General features: G+C 47.2%; 1 protein-coding gene across 2 annotated transcripts in view; it reads left to right on the top strand.

The window, feature by feature from the left end:
- Positions 1-20590, top strand: part of Tbc1d14 (TBC1 domain family member 14) — a 93953-nt gene extending 73363 nt beyond the window's left edge. For both annotated transcript variants that reach the window (XM_059275766.1, XM_059275767.1), the window contains 7 exons: positions 507-587; positions 2090-2184; positions 6613-6684; positions 7342-7470; positions 10059-10168; positions 18693-18951; positions 20214-20590. In XM_059275766.1, the coding sequence (XP_059131749.1) occupies positions 507-587; positions 2090-2184; positions 6613-6684; positions 7342-7470; positions 10059-10168; positions 18693-18951; positions 20214-20279 (812 nt within the window). In that variant the 3' untranslated portion in view covers positions 20280-20590. The remainder of the gene's footprint in view (positions 1-506; positions 588-2089; positions 2185-6612; positions 6685-7341; positions 7471-10058; positions 10169-18692; positions 18952-20213) is intronic.
- Positions 20591-23992: the final 3402 nt, after the last annotated feature.

Raw genomic sequence — 23992 nt, 5'->3', positions numbered from 1 at the left:
GATGCTTACAAGTCACACTGTGATGACTGTTTTGTTGTACAAAGCAGCACATGAAGTGGTCTGTTGTTCTTATGTTTCTCAAATCCCCCTCTTGATGGAAGTAAATGTGTTTACTTTTTTTCTTTTAGAATTCTATTTTTAGGATTTTAGACTTTCAGGATTTCAACATTTAGCATTAAAGCATTTGGGATTGTCTTTGGAGATTATGACTCAAACCCATTAGAAACCAGTTAGACTCTTTCCACCCATCCCTTGGTCCATAGATGAGAGACTGATTGATCTCTTCAGTCCCAGGGCATTTGGAGTAGTGGAAGGCACCAAGCACTGTGGCAGTGTTCGCAATCTGCTTTGTAAAGGGCTCTCTTTAGGCAGGGCGCTTTCAGGCCAAGCTGGGAGGAGTTGTGGGAAGAGTGCCTTCCTTACCTTGGTAAAGGAGGTAGTTGTGTGTTCTCTGCTGTTGGTGAGGGAACGTGTACAAGTAAGACTCACCAGAGCCTTTCTTTCAGAGCTCTTTGACATCTGTCTGGCCCGGGCCAAGGAACGGTGGCGGTCCCTCAGCACTGGAGGCTCAGAAGTGGAGAACGAAGGTACAGCTCCTCCCTCACCGAGCAGTCACAGCAGCTGTACTCACCAGCTCCAGTGTGGCTTTATGGCAAAGGGACTGTTAGAAAACAAAAACGGAAAGGAAACAACTTTGAGAAGAACTAGAACCCCGCAGTTCCTGAGAGGGTTTGTGTCTCCTGCTCACAGACAACCAGTTGCTTCTAATTACAGTTGCCCAGGAGCCTGGTTCATTGAGTGTTCTAGAGGCCGCAGCAGTTTGTATCTGTGAGGTTAGAGGAAAGACCCATTGTACACAAGAACGATGCCTCTGTGGGTGGGCAGTGTGCTTTTCATGCTGTCTTATATGGTGTTGGAATTTAAAAATACAGAAGACATTATTTATGAATATTTGAACATAGCTGTTCCTATTTTTATTTTTATTTAAATTGACAAGATTTTGTGTGCCTATCATGCACATGTTTTGAAGCATTTATAACATTACGATAAAAATGTAAGTAAATGCCGTTAAATAAGTTTTAAAAATTTCAGAATTATATTTTCAGGATTTTAGACTTTAGGGGTTTCAACAGTTAGAATTTAAGTATAAATCTAGGTCATTTATGCTAGGTAATACACATTACCTCACATAGATTGCTCCCGCTCCTCTCTCTTTCTCCGCACTGGGGATGGAGCTCAGGGCTTACAAATGCTAGGCCATCTTTTTGTTACTGATCTATGTCCCTAGTCCAGTTTGGATTTTTTTAATGGGGAAAACAATTTTCCTCTGTTCACGGCCTGTTTCAAGGATACTATGTATAATTAGCAATAGCTACTATTTTGTAGGGATTTTCTCTAATCTGAAATTTTGTATCTTTTGACCAGTATCTCCCTGGTTCCTTCCTGCCCTATCCTCTCCTACATCTGGTAAACCCATTCTGATTTCTGTTTCTTTCTTTCTTCCTTTTTTTTTTTTGTTTTGTTTTTGGTTTTTCGAGACAGGGTTTTTCTGTGTAGTTTTGGTGCCTGTCCTGAATCTTGCTCTGTAGACCAGGCTGGCCTCAAACTCACAGAGACCCGCCTGGCTCTGCCTCTCGAGTGCTGGGATTAGAGGCGTGTGCCACCACTGCCTGGCTACTTCTAATTTTTTGAGGCAACACATAACAAATTCTCACCAGAGATTCTTTAGGTAGAACAATCATCTTTGTTATGATTTCCCATGCCTGGGTTCATTGTGTGTATTTCCCAACTTGTACTTATTTTCCTGATTGCTGTTGATGACAAGTAATCTCAAACGAGATTGTGGTTTTTAGACTCTAGAAAATAATCTGATGTTCTGGCTGGTGCCGTGAGGCATTTTGATCCCTAAAGTGAGACACTACACTTGCCGTGCACTCTTCATGAAGGTGGACACACTCTTCACGTGTAGACAAGGCGTCTGCTTGTGTACTTGTGAAGAGCTTTCTCTAGCTCACGTTACAAAGCTTCAGAGCCTTGTAATGACCCCTGTCTGTGCTGAGGTGTGCAATGGCTTTTGCTTTTTTGACAGATGCTGGGTTTTCAGCAGCAGACAGAGAGGCCAGTCTGGAGCTTATTAAACTGGACATTTCCAGAACGTTTCCTAATCTCTGCATTTTCCAGCAAGTAAGTGGTGGGGATTTGTCACAAGTGTTCTCCGTTTAAGTTTTATGAATGCCAAGCTGCATGTATTTGTAGTCCTATTGGAAAGGTTACCTAGGGTTTTGGTGGGGAATTAGGTGGGTGTCACTGACAGTGAATTTAGATATTTAAAATGAGTGTAACTGGTTCTTATTGATCATATTTCTGTTTTAAAGGTGATTGGTTGTTTTTGTAAAGTGTACATGCCAGAGCCTCAGTAGGTGGTGCAGAGGACTTATGGGTGGTTGTGTTGTTACAATGTTCCTCATGCTCTTCTGTTTTTAGGACTGCAGGTAACTGTGTCCTCTTGGTAGGAGCCTCCATGATTTCAGGGACCTACTGAAAGTAGGGCCAGGAAGGAGTGCCTCATAGCCTTGGTGTAGCCGGAATGGTTGGCTGAACAGGGGTCTTGGGATTTCTAAGATGATGAGCCAGGAGGTATAGGGAATGGACTCTTGTCTTTGGGTGTTAGTGGAGCAAGAGAGGCCTCCTCTCAGTCATTTGGGCACATACAAAGATGGCTGGCAGCAGATCTTAGAGTCTCCTTTCAAGGCCTTGTGTTCTTTGAGCCAAGAGATGTATACCCAGAGGTTTCCTTTGGGCCCTCCCTCCTGCAAGCTAGTAGTATCGCTAGCTGTCTTCCGTATTTCTGCACCTTTCCCTTCTCAGTGCTCACTGCTTTATCTGAGAGCCTAGGCATTGTAGGTCACCACAGCAGCTCCCTCACCTCTCCTGGCTGCCCTACCTCCTTCCATTCACCTCCTTGCCTGCTGATCAGTATTGGAATCTCAAGTCATGCACCATGGTTCCCAGTTTGTTATCCTGCCTTACACACCATGGCTCACTGGGGAAGGGTGGTGTAACAAACTGGAATGAGTTGTTTAAGTGGCTGCAGAATGAACAGGCCCAGAGCATTGAGTTTAGGTGGGCTTGGGAGCAGTGTGGTTGGGCTGGACCGTCTGACGGCACAGGAGAGGCACTGTCCTCTTCTGGAATGTGGAGAATCAGCGGTCGCATACAGGAAGAAGAGAGCAGTCTTGTCTGTGCATGCACTAGGTGTAATTGATGTAGTCTGGCAGAGAGCATGTGCCAGGTGGAAGCACAACTGTGACAGAAGTGTTGGGACCCTGTTCCTGTGCAAGAATGAGTGTAGAGGACACAGTTGTCCCTGCAACCTCTTTAGAGGATGCAGAATTGGTGGATGCAGAACTGGTAAGGACTTCTCCTAAGCTAGAGCAGAGTGTGTTGAGGGCAGAGTTCTAGGACTCTGGTTTGTGGCTGAGAATCAGGCAGCAAGCATGACTTGGCCAGGCATCCGGGACTAGCCAGCTTCGAGGGCGGCACCAGTCTGAGTACTGTGGGTGCTTGGGGATAGAGGGCCAAGAGGAGTCTTTGGGTTCTAGTGACGGGGTTGTTGCTGTCTCAGTGATTCCACAAAGCAGAGTTCCAATGTCTAGGTGTGGAGGATCTTAATTCAGCTGGAAATGTTTGCATTTGAGCTTTAGGACTCTTTCAATCAAAGCAAGGGAAAAGTCTATAACGCTGTCCAGTAGTTTGGCCCAGTGTCTAGCCCATAAACCCTGGGAGTACTGCCCAGGCTTGGTGGCATGTGTGGACTTAGCTGGGCAGCATCTTCAGAATGGCCCTTTCTCTTTCTGAAGGAGTGCCTTTCTCTTCCCACACACTTTTGTAGGCCTCAGCCCACACCATACCTTGTTGCCCACTGCCTGGTCATCTCCTCTGAGGCCTTCTACTTCCTGGACACTTAGGCCTCTCCACCTCAGTGAGGTCTCCTGTGACTCTAGCTCTGAAGGGGATTAGGCAGTGCTGCTTTATGAAGGGGGTTAACTTTGGTCTCACAGATTTGGATTTAATTCTGATCAGTTGCCTTCTTGCTAGTAGTTTGGCCTCAAGTAAAATATTTAATCTCTCTGCCCTGTAATCTGTTCATCTGTGACTAGGGATGATCTCTGCAGCCTTAGAGCCTTATTTACAGTACTTGACTCACAGAGGGAAGCCATCAGTGCTAACTGACTATTACTTATCTTTGACTGTATTTGAAACTAAATGACAGTGGGATCCACCAAAGACTAAAGACTTTTCACTTTTGGCCGCCCAGAAGTGGGGACATGAGAGTCTTCAGAGGGAGCTCATGGTGCCTGCTCTCTTGACTGCCAGGGAGAAGCTTTGTACCCTTTCTCACTGGCAGAAGTTAAAACCAGAGATTTGAGACCAGAAAGCAAGTGGGACTCAGAGCATGGCTGGGCAGGCTTCCCAGCATGTTCCTGAAGGTCCTACTGTGCGGTGGGCCAAACCTCAGAATCATGGAGCCCTAAGAGCCTGAAGTCTCTTCAGAGGCTGAGGCCCAGCTTTGCATCACTGGGTCTTAGAGGGCTTCTCCTGAAACATGGCCCCTAAATTCTGCTTCAGAAATGTTGAAATGGACAGTCCCTTAGTGCTTACCTGGGTGAGCTCTGAAGAGGGGACATGGAAGCTCTGTGGTCTCTTCTGGGTATGTTATTCTCTCAAGGCTTCCTTTAAGTGAGACTTCCTTGGTCAGTGGTTTTCAGTCCTGGGAATGGATAATGATAAATGCAATTAAATGCAAAGGCTGGGGAAAGAACACAAGAGTCCAGTACAAGTGCAGGGCACTCAGGAAAAGGAGCTGGCACCAACATGAGGGGATGGAATGACAAGGTGGAAAATCCTTTAAGGAAAGAGCAGTATAGTCTTTCCCAGTCTCAGATTACATAGAATCTCTTTATTCACTCTAGTCCTCGGGTCAGCTCATGATCTGCCACCATTGTTCCCAGCCCTGTGTTTTGCCTTCCCCTGCCTCCATTCTGTTTTCTTTATTTGGCTCTTTGTGATTTGAAAATGTCTTTTTGATACAGCTTTTTTTAAATAGGTAAGAATGCAATGATCTCTGCTGGGAGTTGTGGCATATACCTGTAATTCCTGTACTTGAGAGGCTGAGGCAGGAATTTGGCTATCCTTTTTATACAGTGAGACCCTATAACCAACCAACCAACCAACAAAATAAAAAATGAAAATGTGATCATCTGGTTCATGTCATTCCTTTGTAAGCTACCCAGCAGTACCTGTGGAGTGACTTCCTAGTCATTTATGCCAGAAAGAATATTCATTCCTGTTCTATGAGGGCATGTGGTAGATGTAGGCAGTTAGGAACTTTACTTAGGTCCAGCCAGTCCCTCTAGAGTGTCTCTGGCACACTGACAACAGTGTGGGACAGCTCTGGGCTTGTCTTCTTGTTGCAAGAGCAAATGGAAATCTTAGCTGGGAGAGAGCTTGAAATGAAATGGAATGTACTAGGAGCTAAGACTTAGAGCATGTTTTCCAAACCCTGCTGTTCAGAAGGATGCAGAGGAAACAGAGTGATGGGCAGAAGGGAGGCAGAAAGAACCATACTTGTTGTGGGTACAAGGCTCAGCCTTGCCACTTGCTTTGAGGAGTCTTGTGTAGCTAGAGTTTTCCTGCCTGGCCCAGAGTCAGGACAAATCTCTCTCACCTGCCAGTCCCATAGCTGCTCAGACCCAACCAAGTAAACACAGAGACTTATATTGGTTACAAACTGTATGGCCGTGGCAGGCTTCTTGCTAACTGTTCTTACAGCTTAAATTAATCCATTTCTATAAATCTATACCTTGCCACGTGGCTCGTGGCTTACCAGCATCTTCACATGCTGCTTCTCATCATGGCGGCTGGCAGTGTCTCTCTGACTCAGCCTTCCACTTCCCAGCTTTATTCTCCTCCTTGTCCCGCCTATACTTCCTGCCTGGCCACTGGCCAATCAGTGTTTTATTTATTGACCAATCAGAGCAACACATTTGCCATACAGAACATCCCACAGCAGTCTTGGCCACCTGGCTTACTACTGAACTTGGAATAGAACATGACTCTATAACATGAGCCAAAGGAAGGGCATTTCATGAGGGTACTGATCACAGCTGACCCTTTAGCTTTTCTTTTTCTTTTTCTTTCTTTCTTTTTTTTTTTTTTTTTTTTTTTGAGACAGGGTTTCTCTGTGTAGTATTTTGGTGCCTGTCCTGGATCTCACTTTGTAGACCAGGCTGGCCTCGAACTCACAGAGCTCTGCCTGGCTCTGCCTCCCAAGTGCTGGGATTAAAGGTGTACGCCACCACCGCTCGGCTCCTTTAGCTTATCTAGAGTAGTTTCATAGACAGAATTGCAGACTTCTCATTAACAGCAAGTTACTAGCTCATTTATTAAATTGCATAATGCATCTAGAGCTGCTAGCATAGTGCTCAGCAATGTCCCTCCTGTGTGATCAGCAGGGTGACAGTGGTGACAGTAGCAGCAATGGGATCAGATGCTATTCTAAGACTAACAGTACTTATGCATGTGTTGATTTTGGTATGTCAATCCTTTTAGGGTGGTCCATATCATGACATGTTGCACAGTATTTTGGGCGCTTATACTTGTTACCGGCCGGATGTGGGTTATGTAAGTGATGCTTTCCAGTTTTTCATGATGTTATGGTCTATAAAGAAAGTCAAAACATTGCCCAGCTCTCATATTGAATGCTATTATGACCTTTTGAAGAATATAAAAAGTCTTGAGAGAAATGAGTTGATTCAGTTTCCTTGGAGAAATTGGGCTGACATGGCTGCTCTGTAGCATTCATCACATTTTAACTAGGTGTGGTTTATTTTTTGCATGTGATTTATCCCTGAAATGAAATAGAAAAGGCTTTACCATTAACCATTTTTCAAAAGTGTGGTGCTGCTGTACTTGTAGCTAAACAGATGTGTTATGTATGCATGGTCTTACTTAAGCCTGCTGAGTTCATACAGGTGACCACAGCACCACAACCCAGCATGGCACATACCAGACACAGTATTTCAGATGCCAAAGGCCTAAAGTGAGGTTGGCTTATGATTTTTCATTAGAGGGGGAAGGGGATAGAGGGAAGAAAGAGCAGGTGCCTGATAGGCAGAGCTGTCGCTCTGAGGAGGGTGGGTCTGATCTGACAGGGTTTATTTAGGGGGTGAATGGGTGTCTGTAGGGGCCTTTTTATCAGGAAGGTTTCTCTTAATAAATAAAAGCTGCTCTGACTTTTGTGGCCACATTAGTTAACATAACCTTTCTCTCCTTCTTCAGGTTCAGGGCATGTCCTTTATAGCTGCAGTGTTGATCTTGAACCTAGATACTGCAGATGCCTTTATTGCTTTTTCTAATCTTTTGAATAAACCCTGTCAAATGGCATTTTTCCGAGTGGACCATGGCCTTGTGAGTATGCTCTGTGTATGTCCCAGTACCATGTCTTTATGCATCAAGAACTACCCAATCATTCTGTCTTTTCAAGGCGGGAAATGCATAATGGGCTGTTTATAATGAAGAACACATGAACTTAAGTGTAGAAACATGTAGGCCATTGCACCTTCCATTCTCCCCTAGAGAGACAGTGTGTCTAAAACACTGTACCCTTTCCATGGAGGTGGAGGGTAACTTCTGTGCAAGCATGTGCACTTTGTGTTAGGGAGATGTAACAGCAGTGCCCGCCCTCGTTAGTTGAGTAGAATACCCAAGGGCTGATGCGTGCTGCTGCTCACTGTCATGGTGGGACTCGGCTCTGTGGAACCTACGCAAGCACAGAAGAAATGAGGAAGGAGACGTGCTCCAGACCAGGCTCCCTTACTTCAACAAGGCAGTGGTTTAGTGTCCTGCGTATATGGCCTTTACCATTGGTGGTCTTTAAGAGACCCTCACATACTTCACAGCTGAGTCCCCTACATAGTCCAGATGTGGGAACAGACCGAGGAGGGAAATGGCTTGTCCAAGACGTATCTGGTACGTGGGAGAGCTGGGGTTTGAATCCATTCTGGGTCCTGAACTTGGTTCTTACTGGAAGAAAACTCACCAGCTTTTAAGTTGGTGTTGCTCTGATTTCCTGGTCATTACCACTAGTCTATCAAGACCTCAACTATCTGATGGTATATGTCAGCTTGGAGTGCTTCTTCCTTGAATGTCTTCAGGATCCCAACAGTCTTTGTTCTGAAGCTGCTGCTCACTCTGGCCATTAGGGGAGTGTCAGCTAGCAGGGTCCTTCACGAAGATTATTTGGTATTCAATTTCTGTTGCTCAGAGTGGCTTTGATACAAAGTTCTTGTAAGAATTGGTTCTGAGAAAAGTCACAGTTGTGAACAAAGCAGTATGCATAGAGATTGTTGCTATATAATTATTTATAATTGTAAATAGGAGAAGGGTTTGAAATGGGGTTAGGGGAAGTGGAGTGGTAAATGAAATCTGCCAAGACCCCCAGTGCAGCAGTGACTCACTGCTGGGTAAGGAGTGTGTAGTAGACCCAGTGCGGCTGTCACTCTGTATAGTACTAAGGAATTGACCTCAAAGCAGGAGCACTTATGGACAGGCACTTCATAACTCGTATTTTGTCATTATTTGGTTTCATATTTTGAGGCCTGGTCCTACTGGGGAGCCCAGTCTGGCCTCAAACTCCTGGACCCCCTGCCGTAGCCTCCCAACTGCTGGGATTACAAGGTGCACCACAAGCCTGACCTGTAGTGCTCCTGTGCTAAGTTTTCTTCACTGAACAGTTACAAGATCCGTTCATAAGCAGATAAGAACTTCCCGAGAAGAGAATGAAGTCTTTAGGGAGATTCTCACCCTTGAACAGCTTGTTGCTACTACTGACTTTATATTGTCTATGTATTAGTCCTAGGAAGTAGTTCCTGGATGTCAGTTTAAATTTGTTTTGTTTTGTTTTGGAACAAAGTCTTAAATGATAATCCAGCTGACCCTAAACTCATAAGCTGTCAGAGCCTGCTGACAGTCAGCTGGTACTGTTTCAGCCTCCTGACTGCTGGGATTATAGTTGTGTGCCACCAAGCTGAGCTTTAATTTTTTCTTTCTATATATAGTAAGATGGTACCCACTTCTGCTAATTTTGAAGACCCCAGATTTCTTTCTTGAATGTGGAGTGAGGAAAGGGAGAAGCAGCTTTATAGTGTTGATTGAGACCTTTGCTCTGGGCAGCACTGGCAGGCAAGCTTTGGGCCAGATGACTGCTGTGGGGGTTCCTGTTCATTGGAGGCCTCTATACACTAATGCCACCCATTCCCGCAAGTGTCCCTAGACATTGCCGCATGTCCCTGTGATCTACAGTGTTAGTCCCTTCCTGAAAATGAGTAAGAGAAGTCGGGGTTGGGTTCTGCCTCTGCACTCGGTGGACGGTCAGTAGAGCAGACTCACCTCCCCCAGGTGTGCTTGCTCCCATCCAGCAGGAGCTCTTGTTCTTTCCTATCGATTGCTTCACGCCGCCTCTCCTCCCACCCTGCTTGCTTTCTTTTCTTACAAAGCTTGTAAGAACCTGGCCTGTTGCTGCCTCCTCCTTGTAGTGTCTTCGTTTGCTGTGGTCAAAGACCTACAAGTTTAAACTGGAGCTGTGTTGCCCTTCCCTCAGACTCTAGTCTTGTCTCTCCTATTGTGAATGTGCTAGGCATGGGCAGCAAGCAGCTTGCTTTTCCAGGTATCTCTCACAATGCAGCTGCAACCTTCATAGCTGTAGAGACCGTGGTTCAAGTCCTAGCTCTACCACGTACCGGTACTTTGCCCCTGTGTGGCAAGTTAAGCAATCGCTCTGGGTTTCAGTGTCTTCCCTGTAACTTGAAGAAATGATAGGATGTGAACAGACTGCTATGAGAAGCTCAGAAATAGCATTATGCTTATCTACATGTTACCTGGATAAAAATTATTAGATTCTATTCTATTGCTCTAAGCGAGCAAAGCTCTTGACTGGTGTGGATTTGAAACTCATGCTGATAATTAGTTTACTAGTGTGTTTAACATTGTCTTCCTAGATGTTGACTTACTTTGCTGCATTTGAGGTATTCTTTGAAGAAAACTTGCCGAAATTGTTTGCGCATTTCAAGAAAAACAACTTAACTGCAGACATCTACCTAATCGATTGGTAAGACTTGGCTTTCCTGCTTTCCAGAGCACTTCTCATCCCTTGTCCATTTTCCTGTTGTCACTGCCAGTTTCTTGGAGGACTCAGCTGAGTTTCCTTGTCCTGCTTCCCAGCTCCCCTCTGCACTGAATGCCTATTGTTTATTCTCCAGGCTCTTTGTCACAGTTTGTGACTTGACTGACCTTCTAGACTCCCTCAATAGACAGTGCCTTAGACCTATCTGTTTTTAAAGCACTATTGCCAATCCATTAGATGAGATGTCTCTGGGCAGCAATTCTGTGCCAGACCTTTTACTGGAAGTTCACTGATGTAATATGGAGTAATTGTGTAAATTACTTGAGTAAATGTGGAAGCAGCATGTGGGCTTCAGAGCTTTGGTCACTGTACTGCCCTGTCGGAGAGACTGAGATAGAAGGGGAGAGAGGAGGTGGTGGACCCCAACCTAGGGTGATGGGCGTGTGGGAAAAAGCATGTAGGGGCCTCAGAATAAGCCAGAGCATAGCAGCGGGGCTGGTGGCATTGGGGGACATCATAAAAGGCTGGGGATAAGGGTGGGGAGATGGGGAAGCCAGAACATCTGGAGCTCAGAGGCCAGGCTGTGGGCCACAGGAGATGGTGACAGCCTGTGCTTGTTGTATAAGTCAGCTCTAAGCAGCGTGGGAGGCAGGAGCTCCCGGGTGAGAGTTCAATGAAGGAGAACAAGGGCTGATAGAGATTAGGGAGAGGAGTCACGGCAGGTCCTAAGAACATGTTGTGGACTTGCCAGGGGATTGTGGTGTTGGTGGTAGTGCTACTGAGGGATTGCTAGAGTCAGCAGCTGATAGCTAAAACACAGAGGGCCATTTGACTTTGAGCATGAAAATTTTATGAGAGATCTAAATAGAAGTTTCCTGAGACATGTAAGTAGGAGGCTGCAGAATTGTGAGCTGGAGCAGTAGATCAGATACATCTTTGTACAGAAGTAGTTATGGTCATGAGGAGAGGTTGGCTATCACCCTCAAGTGTAACCAGGTTGAGAGTCAGGTAAGGGACCTGGAGACCTGAGTGCTGCAGGGAACAGTTGTCATGTGGTGGAAGAGTGTGCCTCAGGATCCCTGTGCCCCAGCCAGGCATGATGTCCTACTATGTTGCGGTCTACAAGGTCTAATTGTGCTCCTGCAGAGACCATGATAATCGGCTATTTAGGGCATTTCAGGGTGACTACTCTGTCTTGGAGAAGGGGCTTTTCGGGGGAGAGATGTCATTTGGCCAAAAGGTCCATGTGGACTGCAACACTAACTCAGAGAGGTAAAATGAGCTACTCAGCCACTCTGGGCAGAGACTGGCTGTTTTAGGTTTTCCTTCACTTTCTTTAGGAAGCAAGAGGTCTTCTAGAAGATAAATAAGTACTGTCCAAACCTAGTCCAAATCACTCACTCAGTAGAGCCGAGCTGTCTGCATCCTTGAGAATGAGTGTCAGATATCCATTGTGTTGCTTCTGTCTTAACCTGGTGACTGGTTCAGCTGACTGTGTATATGAGGGTTTGGTGGTTGGACGTGTAGCTGAAGTCACTGGAGCTGATGTTGTTGTAGAATGTAAGCACCAGGCTTGGATGGGCCACCACTGGCAATACTCAGCTGTCCTGTCTGCTTCTGCTACATATAAATGTTTGGGATATCCTTTTAAAGGGGTACCTTTGTTTAACAGATGATTTTTGTCCTCCCCATGAACATTTGAGTGCACAGATGGCTCCTTGCCACCCTCAGTTTTGTATCTATATTTGACTGTCAGCCCTGAACCCTTAGATTTCCCTTACTTAGAGCCCAAAACAAGAGGTCATTGGGAGGCAGACCCTCCCCACAGCTAGAAGCCTAGACATTTACCTGGTCTTATTGAAGCCTTCCACAGGAATCTTAGATTCTAGCCTGGATTCTATTCAAATCATTTTTTCACCTTGGATTATAAAATGCTACATGTTATGTGGTAATCCAGTAGGACATTAACTTGTGAATACTGGGACAGAGGCTCCATGCAGCAGAACCACCATGACAGTATGGAGAGTGTTCTGTCGATGATGGTCTATTCTCACTGACTTTGAGTCTGATGATGGCTGGCTGTTTCCTGAAAGCCATGGCCTGAAGGGCATCTTTGTTTGTTCCTGTCCCAGCCTGCAGGGCTTTGAGTCCAGGGTATCCTCAAGGAAAGGAAGCTCTATAGAGTTTTGCTTCTGAGTCCTCTGTGCTGTGATGTGGTTGATACCCGAGGCCTTCTGAGTACTGTGCTTCCCTGAGGGCCTGCAGGGTGGCTTGTTCCTGACATGTTGCTGTTGCTTTCTGGAGTAAGGGCCAAGTAGGATGCCTGCTGTGTGTGCGGTCCCATTACAGGGCTAGGCACACAGGAAGGCTCTAGAAGTGCTGTGCTAAAGTTGAACTGCATTCAAAGAGTGCCTTCTCCTGATTATCATTACTCTGTTTATTAACAGTCTGCAGTAAGCCTGGCTCTTGGTGGGTGCTGATGGTCAGGGGAAGCCCCAGTTACTAGAGGCTGCACGTGAAAATACTCATTGCTTTGTCCCTGAAGTCACCCAGGGTCACCCTCTAGGGTGTGTGCTGTTTAGTGTGACTCCAGAGCCTTGCTCCATTTGTGTCTTGCCACCTCCTCAAGCCACATCTACACTCAAAATTACTGGGCCTGCCTTGACTCATGCCCATGTGCCCTGCACAGTGCACAGAATGGGTGAGGAGAGCCCAGCCCCAGGGATCGTGTGCCTGTTGTGGCTCCATGGGAGACGGCTCAGAGATGGCTGCACAGGGTGAGCGGACACCTGGCTGCTCTGCTCTCTACCCTCCTTCACCACCACCTATACTCTCAAAGTATCTATTTTTTGTTTTTTGTTTGTTTGTTTTTTGAGACAGGGTTTCTCTGTGTAGTTTTGGAACCTGTCCTGGATCTCGCTCTGTAGCCCAGGCTGGCCTCAGACTCACAGAGATCCTCCTGGCTCTGCCTCCTGAGTGCTGGGATTAAAGGCGTGCGCCACCACTGCCTGGCCAGTATCTATTTTTTGTAGTTCCTCTCAGAGCCTCATAGTTCACTTCTACATCCTCAAGGCCTGGCCTCCTCCTTGGCTCAAGTCCTGGGTGGGACAAGGACATTTCTGTTTCCAAGGGTCCCTTTAGGTGCCAGTGGCCTAAAACCGCTTGTCTGCTTGCTCTCCTGCACAGGCTCCTCCCCTTCCAGCCCTGCAGGACAGAGCTTAGCGGAGGAAGCTGGCTAGGGCCCTTGTTCAGCTGTGGGCTGTCTGCCACTCTGCTGTGGACTTGAAGATCAGAGAAATGGCCTGTCAGCTGTCCTCATTTCCTATGGAGTTTTGAGTGTTCTGACTATCAAGGATCTAGATACTGTAGGAGAACTGATGAGAAGTAGCTTAACGTCCCAAAAGATTTCTCCCTTGTGTCCAGTGGCAGTTATTTGGGGATGGGAGGAAGTTTTGAAACAATCTCGAGCTAGTCGAAAGACCTAGCAGAGTGTTCCGTATATGATGATGTCTTGAGATGAAGAGCTGTCACTCTGTGGGGTTTCTCCTTGTGGGGCAGGTTCCAGGAAGTGACTGTCAGTGAGTCAGGCTTCCATTGCGTTCTGTACTGAGTTTATTCATAGGTCTTACCTTCTAGGCTGTGGATCTGCCCCAGGACACCTTGAGGGTAGGTACCACATTGTAGTTAGGGTTTGAGACAGAGAGAGGGAGGGAGAGAAAACCCTCCATCACCCTCTGGAAGTATGCTGGCTAACTGGGGCTTTGCGTATGGTAGAAGGAAGCTCCAGAAGCTCCGGCATACAGCTTGTTTGAGTACAGGGCTTACTGTTACCTCCTAGGTGCTGAACCAGAGAGGATGCTGCTGACTCAGGGTAGGGCTACAGGCAGCAGAAAGCGCTTTTCTGATTACTCTTAGGACCAGGAGTGTTTCTGGACTCAGGACCTGAATTTGAACTGAAATCTAGGTGGCCACCTTGACTTTGCCTGCATGCAAGTCTACACTGGGAGCTGGCTGCCTCAGGCCCATGGGTTCTTAACTCACATCCCTGTTCTACCTGTTCCTGGCCTTCTTAGAAACATGAGCAGGATAGCAGCTGAGGGTGCTCCTGACCCAGTGGTGGGTGAAAGGCTCATTTCTGGGAACCAGTCAGGCTGAGGAAGTTGGACACAGCTAGAAGTTGGTGCCATGGCCTGTAGGTCCAAGTCTTTAGCCATAGGTTCTCTATGGGCAAGACAGTTAGCTGACATTTCCCCACCCTAAGCTGTGATCAGGTTTCTACCATGCCCTGGTTTTCAGTATCGTCATTTGCAAAGTGGAGGGGAGACTACCTCCTCTTGGGATTGTAGTAAGGAAGCATGCCCCATGGAAGAGCAAGAGTGCCCCTGGGTCGCTGTTTGCAGCCTGGGGCCGCTCACATGTAGCCCAGGATTTCTCTGTAAGGAGGACTGGATCCTGGGGGGGGGGGGGGGGGGGGGGGCGGTGTCTGTCCTGGAGCTTCAGTTCTTTTCATATCCAACTCAGTGCAAACAGAAAAGTGATTGGACTGGGCATGGCTAGATTAAAAGTATTTCTGTGAGTAGTGAAGGCTCAGCCGTAGCGATTATCTGGAGGCTCCCAGCTCTGGAACTGCTGTCTTGAAGGTTCATGGCACTGGTGCCGCAGCACAGAAATGCATTGCTTTGTAATAGGTGGACTCAGCCCTGAAAGTGCCTTGCTTAATATTTTGTTCAGTATTTGCAGGGGCCTGAGAGAGGGAACAGAGAAACATTTCTTCTCAAATTCTGTCTTCCCACCATGGTAGGAACACCAGAATGGCCTGGGTAGGCCAAGGGGCTTCACTGCCCACCCGACTCCTGTACATAGTCACTGACTAGGAGCAGGATGGAGCCTTAAGTCATAGAGAAGATGTGAATTTGCACTCTGAGATAAAGAGAAGGCTATGTGGATACATCAACTCTCCTATTCCGTCCAGGTCTGCAGGGCCAGAGCCAACCTGGCATCATCCTCTGACCTGTGACTGAGCCAAGTGGCTCACCAGCCCATGGAGGTGCTGCCCAGCTCCTTTTCTATGACTTTTGAGTCTAAGTGTGGTTTGAAATCTAGTTAAGCATTTGTAGCTTCCTGGTAATAAGGAGGAGAGAAAAAAGTAGGGGCACCACCTCCAAGCATCTGAGCTGGGAGAAGGGAACATGAAGGGGCTGCTGGGAACTGAAGATCTGAGTCCTAGAGGCACTTGCAGCCAAGAGCAGAGGACAGGAGGAAGTTAGTCGCAGCCGCACACCTTTAGAGGGTACCCATGCTCGGGTAGCCATAGGAGGCCCCTGACCTGAGCAGAGGGGCTTTTAGAAGCATGTTACTGAGATGCCTACTGGAGTCTTCAGGGCCCTAAAGATGTGAAGGTACGAAAGGCACAGAGAAGTAACTCAGTATTAATAATGGCGGAGCCCCTCCTTGCCAGCACTGTACTGTGTCTGAGAGAACTGTGGCTGCTCTAGATGACAGAAAGGAAAGGGATGCATGAGGTATAATGTGAACATTGACAGGGAATACTTGGTTATGACCGTGTGAACACAGGGAGGAGTGGGCCTTCTAGAAGCCAGGGGAAAGGTCTCAGAAGAAGCTGGGCATCCCTGCTTATACCTTGATCTCATGAAGATACTGAATTGTGGGGAAATAGGTGTTCATATTTAAGCCCAAACAAAACAAACCAACAGGAAGACTCATCTATCCCGAGGGTCAGAAACAGCCTCCCAAGAAAGTCACCAGGGCTGAGATTTGGATGAGGAGGCATCTTCTACGAAACAAAGATTTTCTTTAAAAGGCACATAAATATGAAGGTAATATAATGTTCTAAGCCACAATCATTTGTACTCCCTTATAAGACAAAGAATAGTTGTTAACAGTGAGGTCAGGTAGACTCTTGTATGTGCAGTGCAGGCTGGGAAGCGGTTTGATAGCCTTCACCTTCTGATCCTGGTTGTCTTGTCTTGGTGCTTTCTACACAGACTAGTCACTCAGCTGTGTTGCTGGTACAGCACCCCCCTTTGAACCGACAGTCAAATCACCTGAATGTCCAACTTTCAGCACATAATGTGTCTCAAACTCAGAGTATAAGATGACAGTTTCATCCTTTGGGTGGCTCAGCCAGTAACCTGATGTTTTGTGTGTTTCTCTTTTGCTTCCCACAACTGTCCAGGTCATACCTGACTTGGGCCAGCTCTCCTGCTCCCTCTCTGCTCCATGACAGCAGCTATCTGGGTCATCTGCCTAGCCTGCCTCCCCGCCAGGAGCTGTCAGCCTGCTGCTCCCTCAGACTCTCCCAGTTCTCTAGGATAAGGTCCAGAGCCTATAGAACAGTCTAGCAGGCCTTGCTCAGTCTGTGCCCTGGTTCTTCCCGGACAGCCTTTTTTCCAGTACCTGGTTTGCTTCATTAACTGGCGTGATTCCTCGTCATGCTGCCCTCAGATAATGTAGTTGTCACGAACTCTGCTGCAGGTGTGGGGGGCATCCTGAGCTCCTCTCCTGGCTGCCTGCTTCCTCTTTAGGGTGGATGGAACTGCCTCTCCTCAGCAATGTGTTCTGCCCTGATGGCCCGATGTAGAAGAGCATTGGCATGCATTCACCCTTCTGTGTGTGCATAGTGCGTACCCTCCTGACAACCCCTTTCTGTCCTTACACCCCATCTGTGTTGTTTGTCCGGAGTCGTCTGTTCAGCACTTTGCACCTTTATCGCCAGTGAGTAGCAAGTAGCATACTGCAGGCCTCTAAAAAGTATTGATGACCTAGGACTCTGAGACTTGACACAGGAGGATGGCAGGCTTGAGGCCATCCTGGTCTACTGTGTCCTTTTTAAAGATGCCCAGTGGGCTCAGTGGTTAAGAGCACACACTACTCTTCCAGAGGACCCAAGTTTGGTTCGCAGTACCCACATCAGGTGGTTCACTACCACTTGAAACTCCAGCCCCAAGGGGATTTGATGCCTCTGGCTTCCACAGGTACCTATACTCATGTGCACATACTCACACATGTACACATAATCTAAAATATTAAAAATAAATCTAGGGAGAAAAAAAAAGATGCCTGACCTGAGCTATTTAGAATCAGAAGGGATTGGTACATAGCCGTCCTCAGGGAGACACGACCTTGCTATTCCAGTGCTGTCTCATACCTGCCTAAAGGAGTTGATGGAGATCTACATGCAAATCTGAATTCAGTAGTTTTATGCTACATGTGAAAAATAAAATCAAGTTTACATCATGGATTTGGGGTTAAAAAAAAAATGTGAGGGAATCCTTTTTTTGTTGTTCTTGTTGGCCCCATCAGTCTTTAAGGAGATAGGAGACATGGTTCTCATGTGTGGACTGGTGTTTGTGTGTGGGAGGTGCAGGTTAGGTTTCTACATTCTCATTTTTAGTTATTTTTGTACAGAGTGCTGCTTTATAACCCAGGCTGGCCTGAACTTGCCATTCTCTTGCCTCAGCCTCCCAAGGGCTGGGGTTACACATGTACACCACCATACCCAGACTTCTCACTTTATAATACCAACCAGAGCATGTGCTCTGGACCCACCTGTTGACATAGGCCCAATCCAGATTAGAAGTGCTTGACCCCGGGGCACAGGTGTTATTCCAGCATAGTTGTTAGGTAGTTTGGATTGTGATTATCATTTGTGTGTGAGTGCATACACACGTGTGGGCCAGAGGTCAGCTCTAGGGGTCATCCCTCAGAAGCCATTCAACTTGTTTTTAAGGTCAGGGTTTCTCAATGTCCTGGCATTATCAAGTAGGCTGGCCAGGCTGGCCAGGCCGCCCAGTGAACCCCAAGGATCTGCCTCTCTTTGCCACCCAAGCCCTGACATTACAAGTGCATGCCACTGCACCTGGGTGCTGTGTGTCACTCAGGTCCTCACTTTACCACTGAGTTAAGAGAATACCTTTCATCTGATGGTTTGCATTATTAAAGTATAAGGTCAGTTTTTAGTAATCTACAGTCAGATTCATTGAGAAGCCATGCCTATATCCCACCACTCAGAGGTTGTAACAGGAGAATCACGAATTCCAAGCCAGCACAGTCTGCTGTGTAACTAGATTCTGTCTCAAAAACCAAACAATGACAACAGAAAAATTTACACCTTGCTTCATTGCTGACCCCCCTACAAGAATGACAAATAGTATTTTCTTTTCTGTTCTTATTCCCTAGCTGACTCCATGCTCTGAGCTATATAGCCTGTCTTACTAGACCTAGTATGTGTCACCTGTCTCAGGGAGCACATAGTAGGTGATTGATAGATATCTGCTCCAAGTAGGAGTTATCCAATATCTGTGATTCAGAAGCTGTGTGGTGCTTGATAATACATTTGATGCTGACAGTGCTGTTTTGTATAAAATGTCAATTGGCCCAGAGTGAATGCAGGCCAGTATCATCCATCCACAGTATGTAAAAGTCAGGGACTCAGGGTGTTGTGCATACCTTATGCCGTTCCAAACCTAAAAGCTCCATCTCTCCCCAGGATCTTCACCTTGTACAGTAAGTCCCTGCCCTTGGACCTGGCCTGCCGCATCTGGGATGTATTCTGTCGAGACGGGGAGGAATTTCTCTTCCGAACAGCTCTGGGCATCCTGAAGCTGTTCGAGGATATCCTGACGAGGATGGACTTCATCCACAGTGCCCAGTTTCTGACCAGGCTGCCTGAGGACCTGCCAGCAGATGAGGTGTTTGCAGCCATCTCCACAGTCCAGATGCAGAGCCGGAACAAGAAATGGGCACAGGTAAGCGAGTATGTGGCAGAGCTGTGAGACTGGAGCAGTGTGCTGCTCGGTGAGCCTTTTTAGAAGAGGGCGGGCTGTCTTTGGAAATGATGCTCAGGCTGAAGGCATGTGGCTTGGCTCATGTCTGGGTTTCTGACAGCTAGAGGAGTGTGTGTAGGAAGACTGTCCCGTTCTGTAGTGTCAGCACGTCTAGGTCACCTCTGTAGGACTCCACCAGAAAGCTCCCCTCCTCCCTGTGTATATGACTATGTGAGAGAGGGCGGCGCATGTCCCATGAGAGAGGGCAGGTCAGCAGACAGCTCGTGGGAATTGGTTCTCTCCTTCCACTCTGTGAGTCCCAGCATGACACGCAGGGCTTCAGGCTTGGTGGCAAGTACTTTTACCCACTGAGCGGTCTCAACGGCCCGAGGCACTTCTTGAGGGGATGAAAATGCTTTAACGTTGACTTTTGGTGAGGTTTCACATATTTTTGAAGATCTGGAAAACCATTGACTGGCATGCTTTATGTGGGTGAACTGCCTGTGAATTACATAGTTCAGCAAAGCAATTAAAAAGGTGTACTCAGTTCACATGAGAGCAGAACTGACTGGGCTGTCGTCAGGGATCCAGGGGCAGAGGAGAGCCTTTCTCTGATTAATAAACAAAGAACAGTGTGAATAGAAACATGGGACCCTGGCTCTAAAGTTACTGAGAGTTTCAAGGTGGTGGCAACAGAGCCTGAAGCTAAGGAGAGTCCCTCTGAAAGCTGGGTGGGGGCCTGCGTGAAAGTTTTTGGAATCTTGCAGCCTATTGCTTATAGTGGCTTTTGAATCCAGATGGAAAGGTGGGGTTGAAGATGATGGCAGTCTGGCCTCATAGAGTACTCTGCTTGGCATGCAGTGGGCTTAGGAATGTAGCCTTTGGTTGTCACTGCGGCTGTTAGGCAGCAGTGCAGTGGGATGTCCCTTAAAGGTGTCAACCAAGAGCTGGGAGAGCAAAGGAGGGAACAGTCACTCCAAGACTGTGCCACACCTCTGTCTGGCCGACATCCTGGTGAAAGGGACCAGCCATATGAGCAACATGGGGGAGGGGGCTTGTTAGTGCCCTGGGAGGGAAACCTGGGCCTCAGTGTTGTGTTCAGAGGCTAGCCAGCCCAGAAAACGGGCGTGTAGGGGGGTGGGGTGGGAGTGTTTGATGGCTGCTGTTTTTTTACTGTTCCTATGAGATTCTCAGGTCAGTGTGGCCTGTGGGTCTAACCATAGCTGTCTTCTCTGTGATTCTAGGTGCTGTCTGCGCTGCAGAAAGACAGCCGGGAAATGGAAAAAGGAAGCCCATCCCTCAGACACTGAGGCTCGGGTAACTCCCACTTGCCACTGAAGCAGAGCTCCAAATGGCACCTGTGTGCTTTCAGACTGAAGCCTGGGAAGAACAGGGGCTCTTTCCATGTTGGATTTCAGATGCTGGAGTTGGCCTTAAAACAAAACAGCTCTTAAAGAATTACATCCAGGCTTAGCCTTAAGCAGCTCAGTGGACCTATGCACTGGAATTGGTCATGGCTAGCCACTGCATTTTCCACATGGGTTCAAGAAAGGGCAGGCTGTCTCCTTGCTCCTTTATTCCAGCAGCAGTTAATTAAATTGTGATGCAATTATGCCAACTACTGGAAGGTACATTACAATCTTTCTTAGCCAAGATGCATGAGAAATATTATTAGGAGACCTCAGAGATGTTACTGGCTCATATGTTGGATAAGAAAGGAATTACTTATTTAGTTACCGAGATAATCTTTCCAGAGATGAAGGTGTGTTTTTAATCTCCCTACTAAGGACAGCATAAGGAAGATGGACCCTGTAGAGTAGTTGCTGGTGAATGCTCATAGGCTCCTGAAAATTCACCTGACCTTTGTGTTGACATTTGACCCTGTTGCCTTGACACCTGATGGCAGGAAGGCTGAGAGTTCACATTAGGATCCCACTCTCCAAAGCAGCACTCATTGCATCTTGGCTGTAACTGTGGTTGGAGCAGGCGAGCCACATGCTGAGAAGGGGTAGAGACCGTCCCTGTAAGGAAAGGGGGGTAGGAAGGGACTGTAGAATTTGCTCCTCTCTTACCTGCTTGTTTCTGGGAGGCTGGGCATGGCAGCCTCTGAAAACACCATTGTGTGGGAGATGGTTTCCTTGCTTTAGCCGAATGTCTCTTTTTGCCTTTGTCACCTGAGCAGCTGTACCTCTTCTAAGTGCCAGTGATTCTTTCCTGTCTCCATCTGGCTTTAGAAGATGAGCTTTAAACACTGCTGTGTGGACCGAAGAGTAAGGCAGTCTTCCGGATTCTCAGTGTCATCAGCCCTTCCCCATTCCAGCTGCTCTCTCTCAGCTTACTGGGGAGGTGGTGGTTGTTGGAGCTTTTCCTTGACTTGAGAACTTTGTATAAGTAATTTGATTATCCAAATTCACAGAGATGAATAGTTTTTGCATAGAATAATACAAAGGACATCCAGTATCTGTGGAAACTGATTACCTCCTGATAATCCACTGGCATCCTTGTTCCTGGGGGTACAGGTAGACCAGGGTTGAGAACATATTTTCCAGCAAATGCCTGTGTGATCTGTAGTCTACAACCCTCTGCAACCATACCTGCTACCCCTAGAAATCATCCTCTCCATCGTTCTAGTTTCTGACAGCCATTGGGGAGCCCTTGACTGACTACAGCATGTGGCAGGGAGACTTGGGTCAGCCTTAGGACAGTGTGTTTGCATGGGTTCCCTTCATCTGCTCTGTTTGTGATCGTCCAATGCATCAGCAGGCTATCATGCCATTCATCCATGCCACCACTTTTTTTTTTTCCTGGAGTCTCATCTGTAGTCTCATGGCTTCTCCAGGGAGGCTACGGAGCGCCCTCCATGTAGCTCTCTGCCTTAGTGTGAAAGGCTGATGTCTGACCTCTTGGAGGAGGATGTCTTCACCAGCCATCCAGTGGCCTCCAGATCCAGCCATTCTTGACATCAGATCTGAATGTAGCCCAGGCCCAGCTGGCCTGTAAGAAGTGGACTACCCAGCCCTGTCTGCTGTTGTTCCTTGCAGATGTACCTACTTTTATTCCATGACATGGGCATCTGTTCTCTCAAGATGTATATATTTTCTTACTGTACATAAAGACATTCCTTAAGTCATACAGAAAGTGTTGTGACAAGGGGACTTGGGCACCTTGTTGTGAATGCCATTGTGGAATTCTCTGTGTGTTCACAACCCAGCTCTTAACTTTTCTTGTTTGACATAATCTGTGGGCATGCATGAAGTCTCAAACAAGACTCCATGCCAGCCAAGCACTGACTGCATCTCTAGTCCAAACAGGGTTTTTATAGCCTGTTTGTGTGAGCCTAGTGTGCCCTCCTTAGAGGCTCTACAGTTCCAAGTTCCTCTACTCTGAGGGCATCTCTCATACTCCTTCTGTTTTGGCAAACTGGAAACAGACCCTGCAGAAGTCTGCACCTCCCACCTCACTTTCAGTCCCCAAACTTGAGGGTGCTGGGCAGCTCTCACTCTAGAGGGAGCTTGCTTGCAGGAGAGGCTTCCTGTCACCTTGGGAGCAGTGCTCACTTCAAAGGTACTTCTAACTGCTCGGTTTGTGACTGTTTTTAAACAGTTTGCCAATAGGAAACTCCTGATAACACTTGCTACATATCATGTTTTAATTGCTTGTACAGTTAACCTTTAATTTTATTTAGTAAAATGTATCAAACTAGGACTTTTTGAATTGTAAATACGTGGTTTTATTAAAATAAAGTCATGTAAAATTGTTACTTATGTTCACTGTGTACTTTGGTTTAAAGCTGACATTCTTACTTTGAAGTGTAGCAGAAAGTATTTTAATTCAGGGCTTGTGAGACACAAAGCAGGGCAGTTACTCTCCTCAGGGGATTCCGGAGTTCAGCATGTTCTCTCCAAGTTGCTGGGGATCCCAGCCATGCTGCACTCCCTGAATTCCGCTGCCTTGACCTCCCCACCATAAGTCTGCATTCCCGTGAGAGCAGACAACCATATTTATTTACTCTGTGCTAGCTGCTGAGCCAAAGCTCTTTGCACTCTGGAGCTTTCCCAGAGCCTGTGAACCTGGGGGCACAGGGGGTGAGCTCCTTCCTGTGAGCCACTTAGGAAAGTGGTTATGTTGAAGCGTGAACCTAATTAGTCTTATGGATAAAAACCAGGAATCAGATATCTGGGTAATAACCAGATCAGAGATCAGAGAAGCAGAGGAACAGCCACCAGTGACTTCTTACCTCTCTGGATCCTCAGACCTAAAGGAGCCATGATCCTGTCTCTGTCCCACCTGCCTTATCACTTCCTGTCTCTGCCTCCTGAGTGCTGGGATTAAAGGTGTGAGCCCCCACTGCCCAGCTTCTATGATTAACTAGTGGCTAGCTCCATCCTCTGATCTCCAGGCAAACTATATTTGTCAGAACACAAACAAAATATCGCACAACACTATGTGGTAGGGTCCACAAGCTACTTGTGAACCAGACAGGGCAAATGCTTGTATATGCCACTCTCCTTTCAGTCCCTCACTGCTATCACCTCCAAGTCTCCCAAGACTGTTGGGAGATGGCCCAATGTGCTACAGCCTCCAGCAGGGACAGACACAGGGCCTGCCGTCACCTCTAAACCAGTGGCTTCATTCTCTGAGCTCCTGTTCTTTGCAGGCGGTGAGGTGAGGTGATAAACTCTAGAGTTGCTGAGGGCTGGCTGACTGCTCCAGCCATACCAGGCTCTGGACCAAGTGTTCTACGTGGATTATTAACCTCCGCAGCAGCCCCATGTAAGAGACTCGTTGTTCCCATTCCAAGAACGTGATACAAAATGCTTGCTCAGGCTCCTTCAGATTGGTAGCAGAGCTGGCATCTATACCACCCCTAAGAAAATTGCTGGCTCCTGGGTGCCTTCTGGAGAGATCATGCTTGCTTTGGACCTTTGGAGCCCAAACACAGGGCTGGTTGTGGCCTAGATTTCTCATTCCTTCCAATACTTCCAGTGTGCATTGCTGGATGCCTTCAGGTTGGGGCCAGCCG

The sequence above is a fragment of the Peromyscus eremicus genome, chromosome 10, assembly GCF_949786415.1.
Source record: "Peromyscus eremicus chromosome 10, PerEre_H2_v1, whole genome shotgun sequence".
Classification (NCBI taxonomy): domain Eukaryota; kingdom Metazoa; phylum Chordata; class Mammalia; order Rodentia; family Cricetidae; genus Peromyscus; species Peromyscus eremicus.
This window is presented reverse-complemented; position numbering and strand designations above follow the sequence as displayed.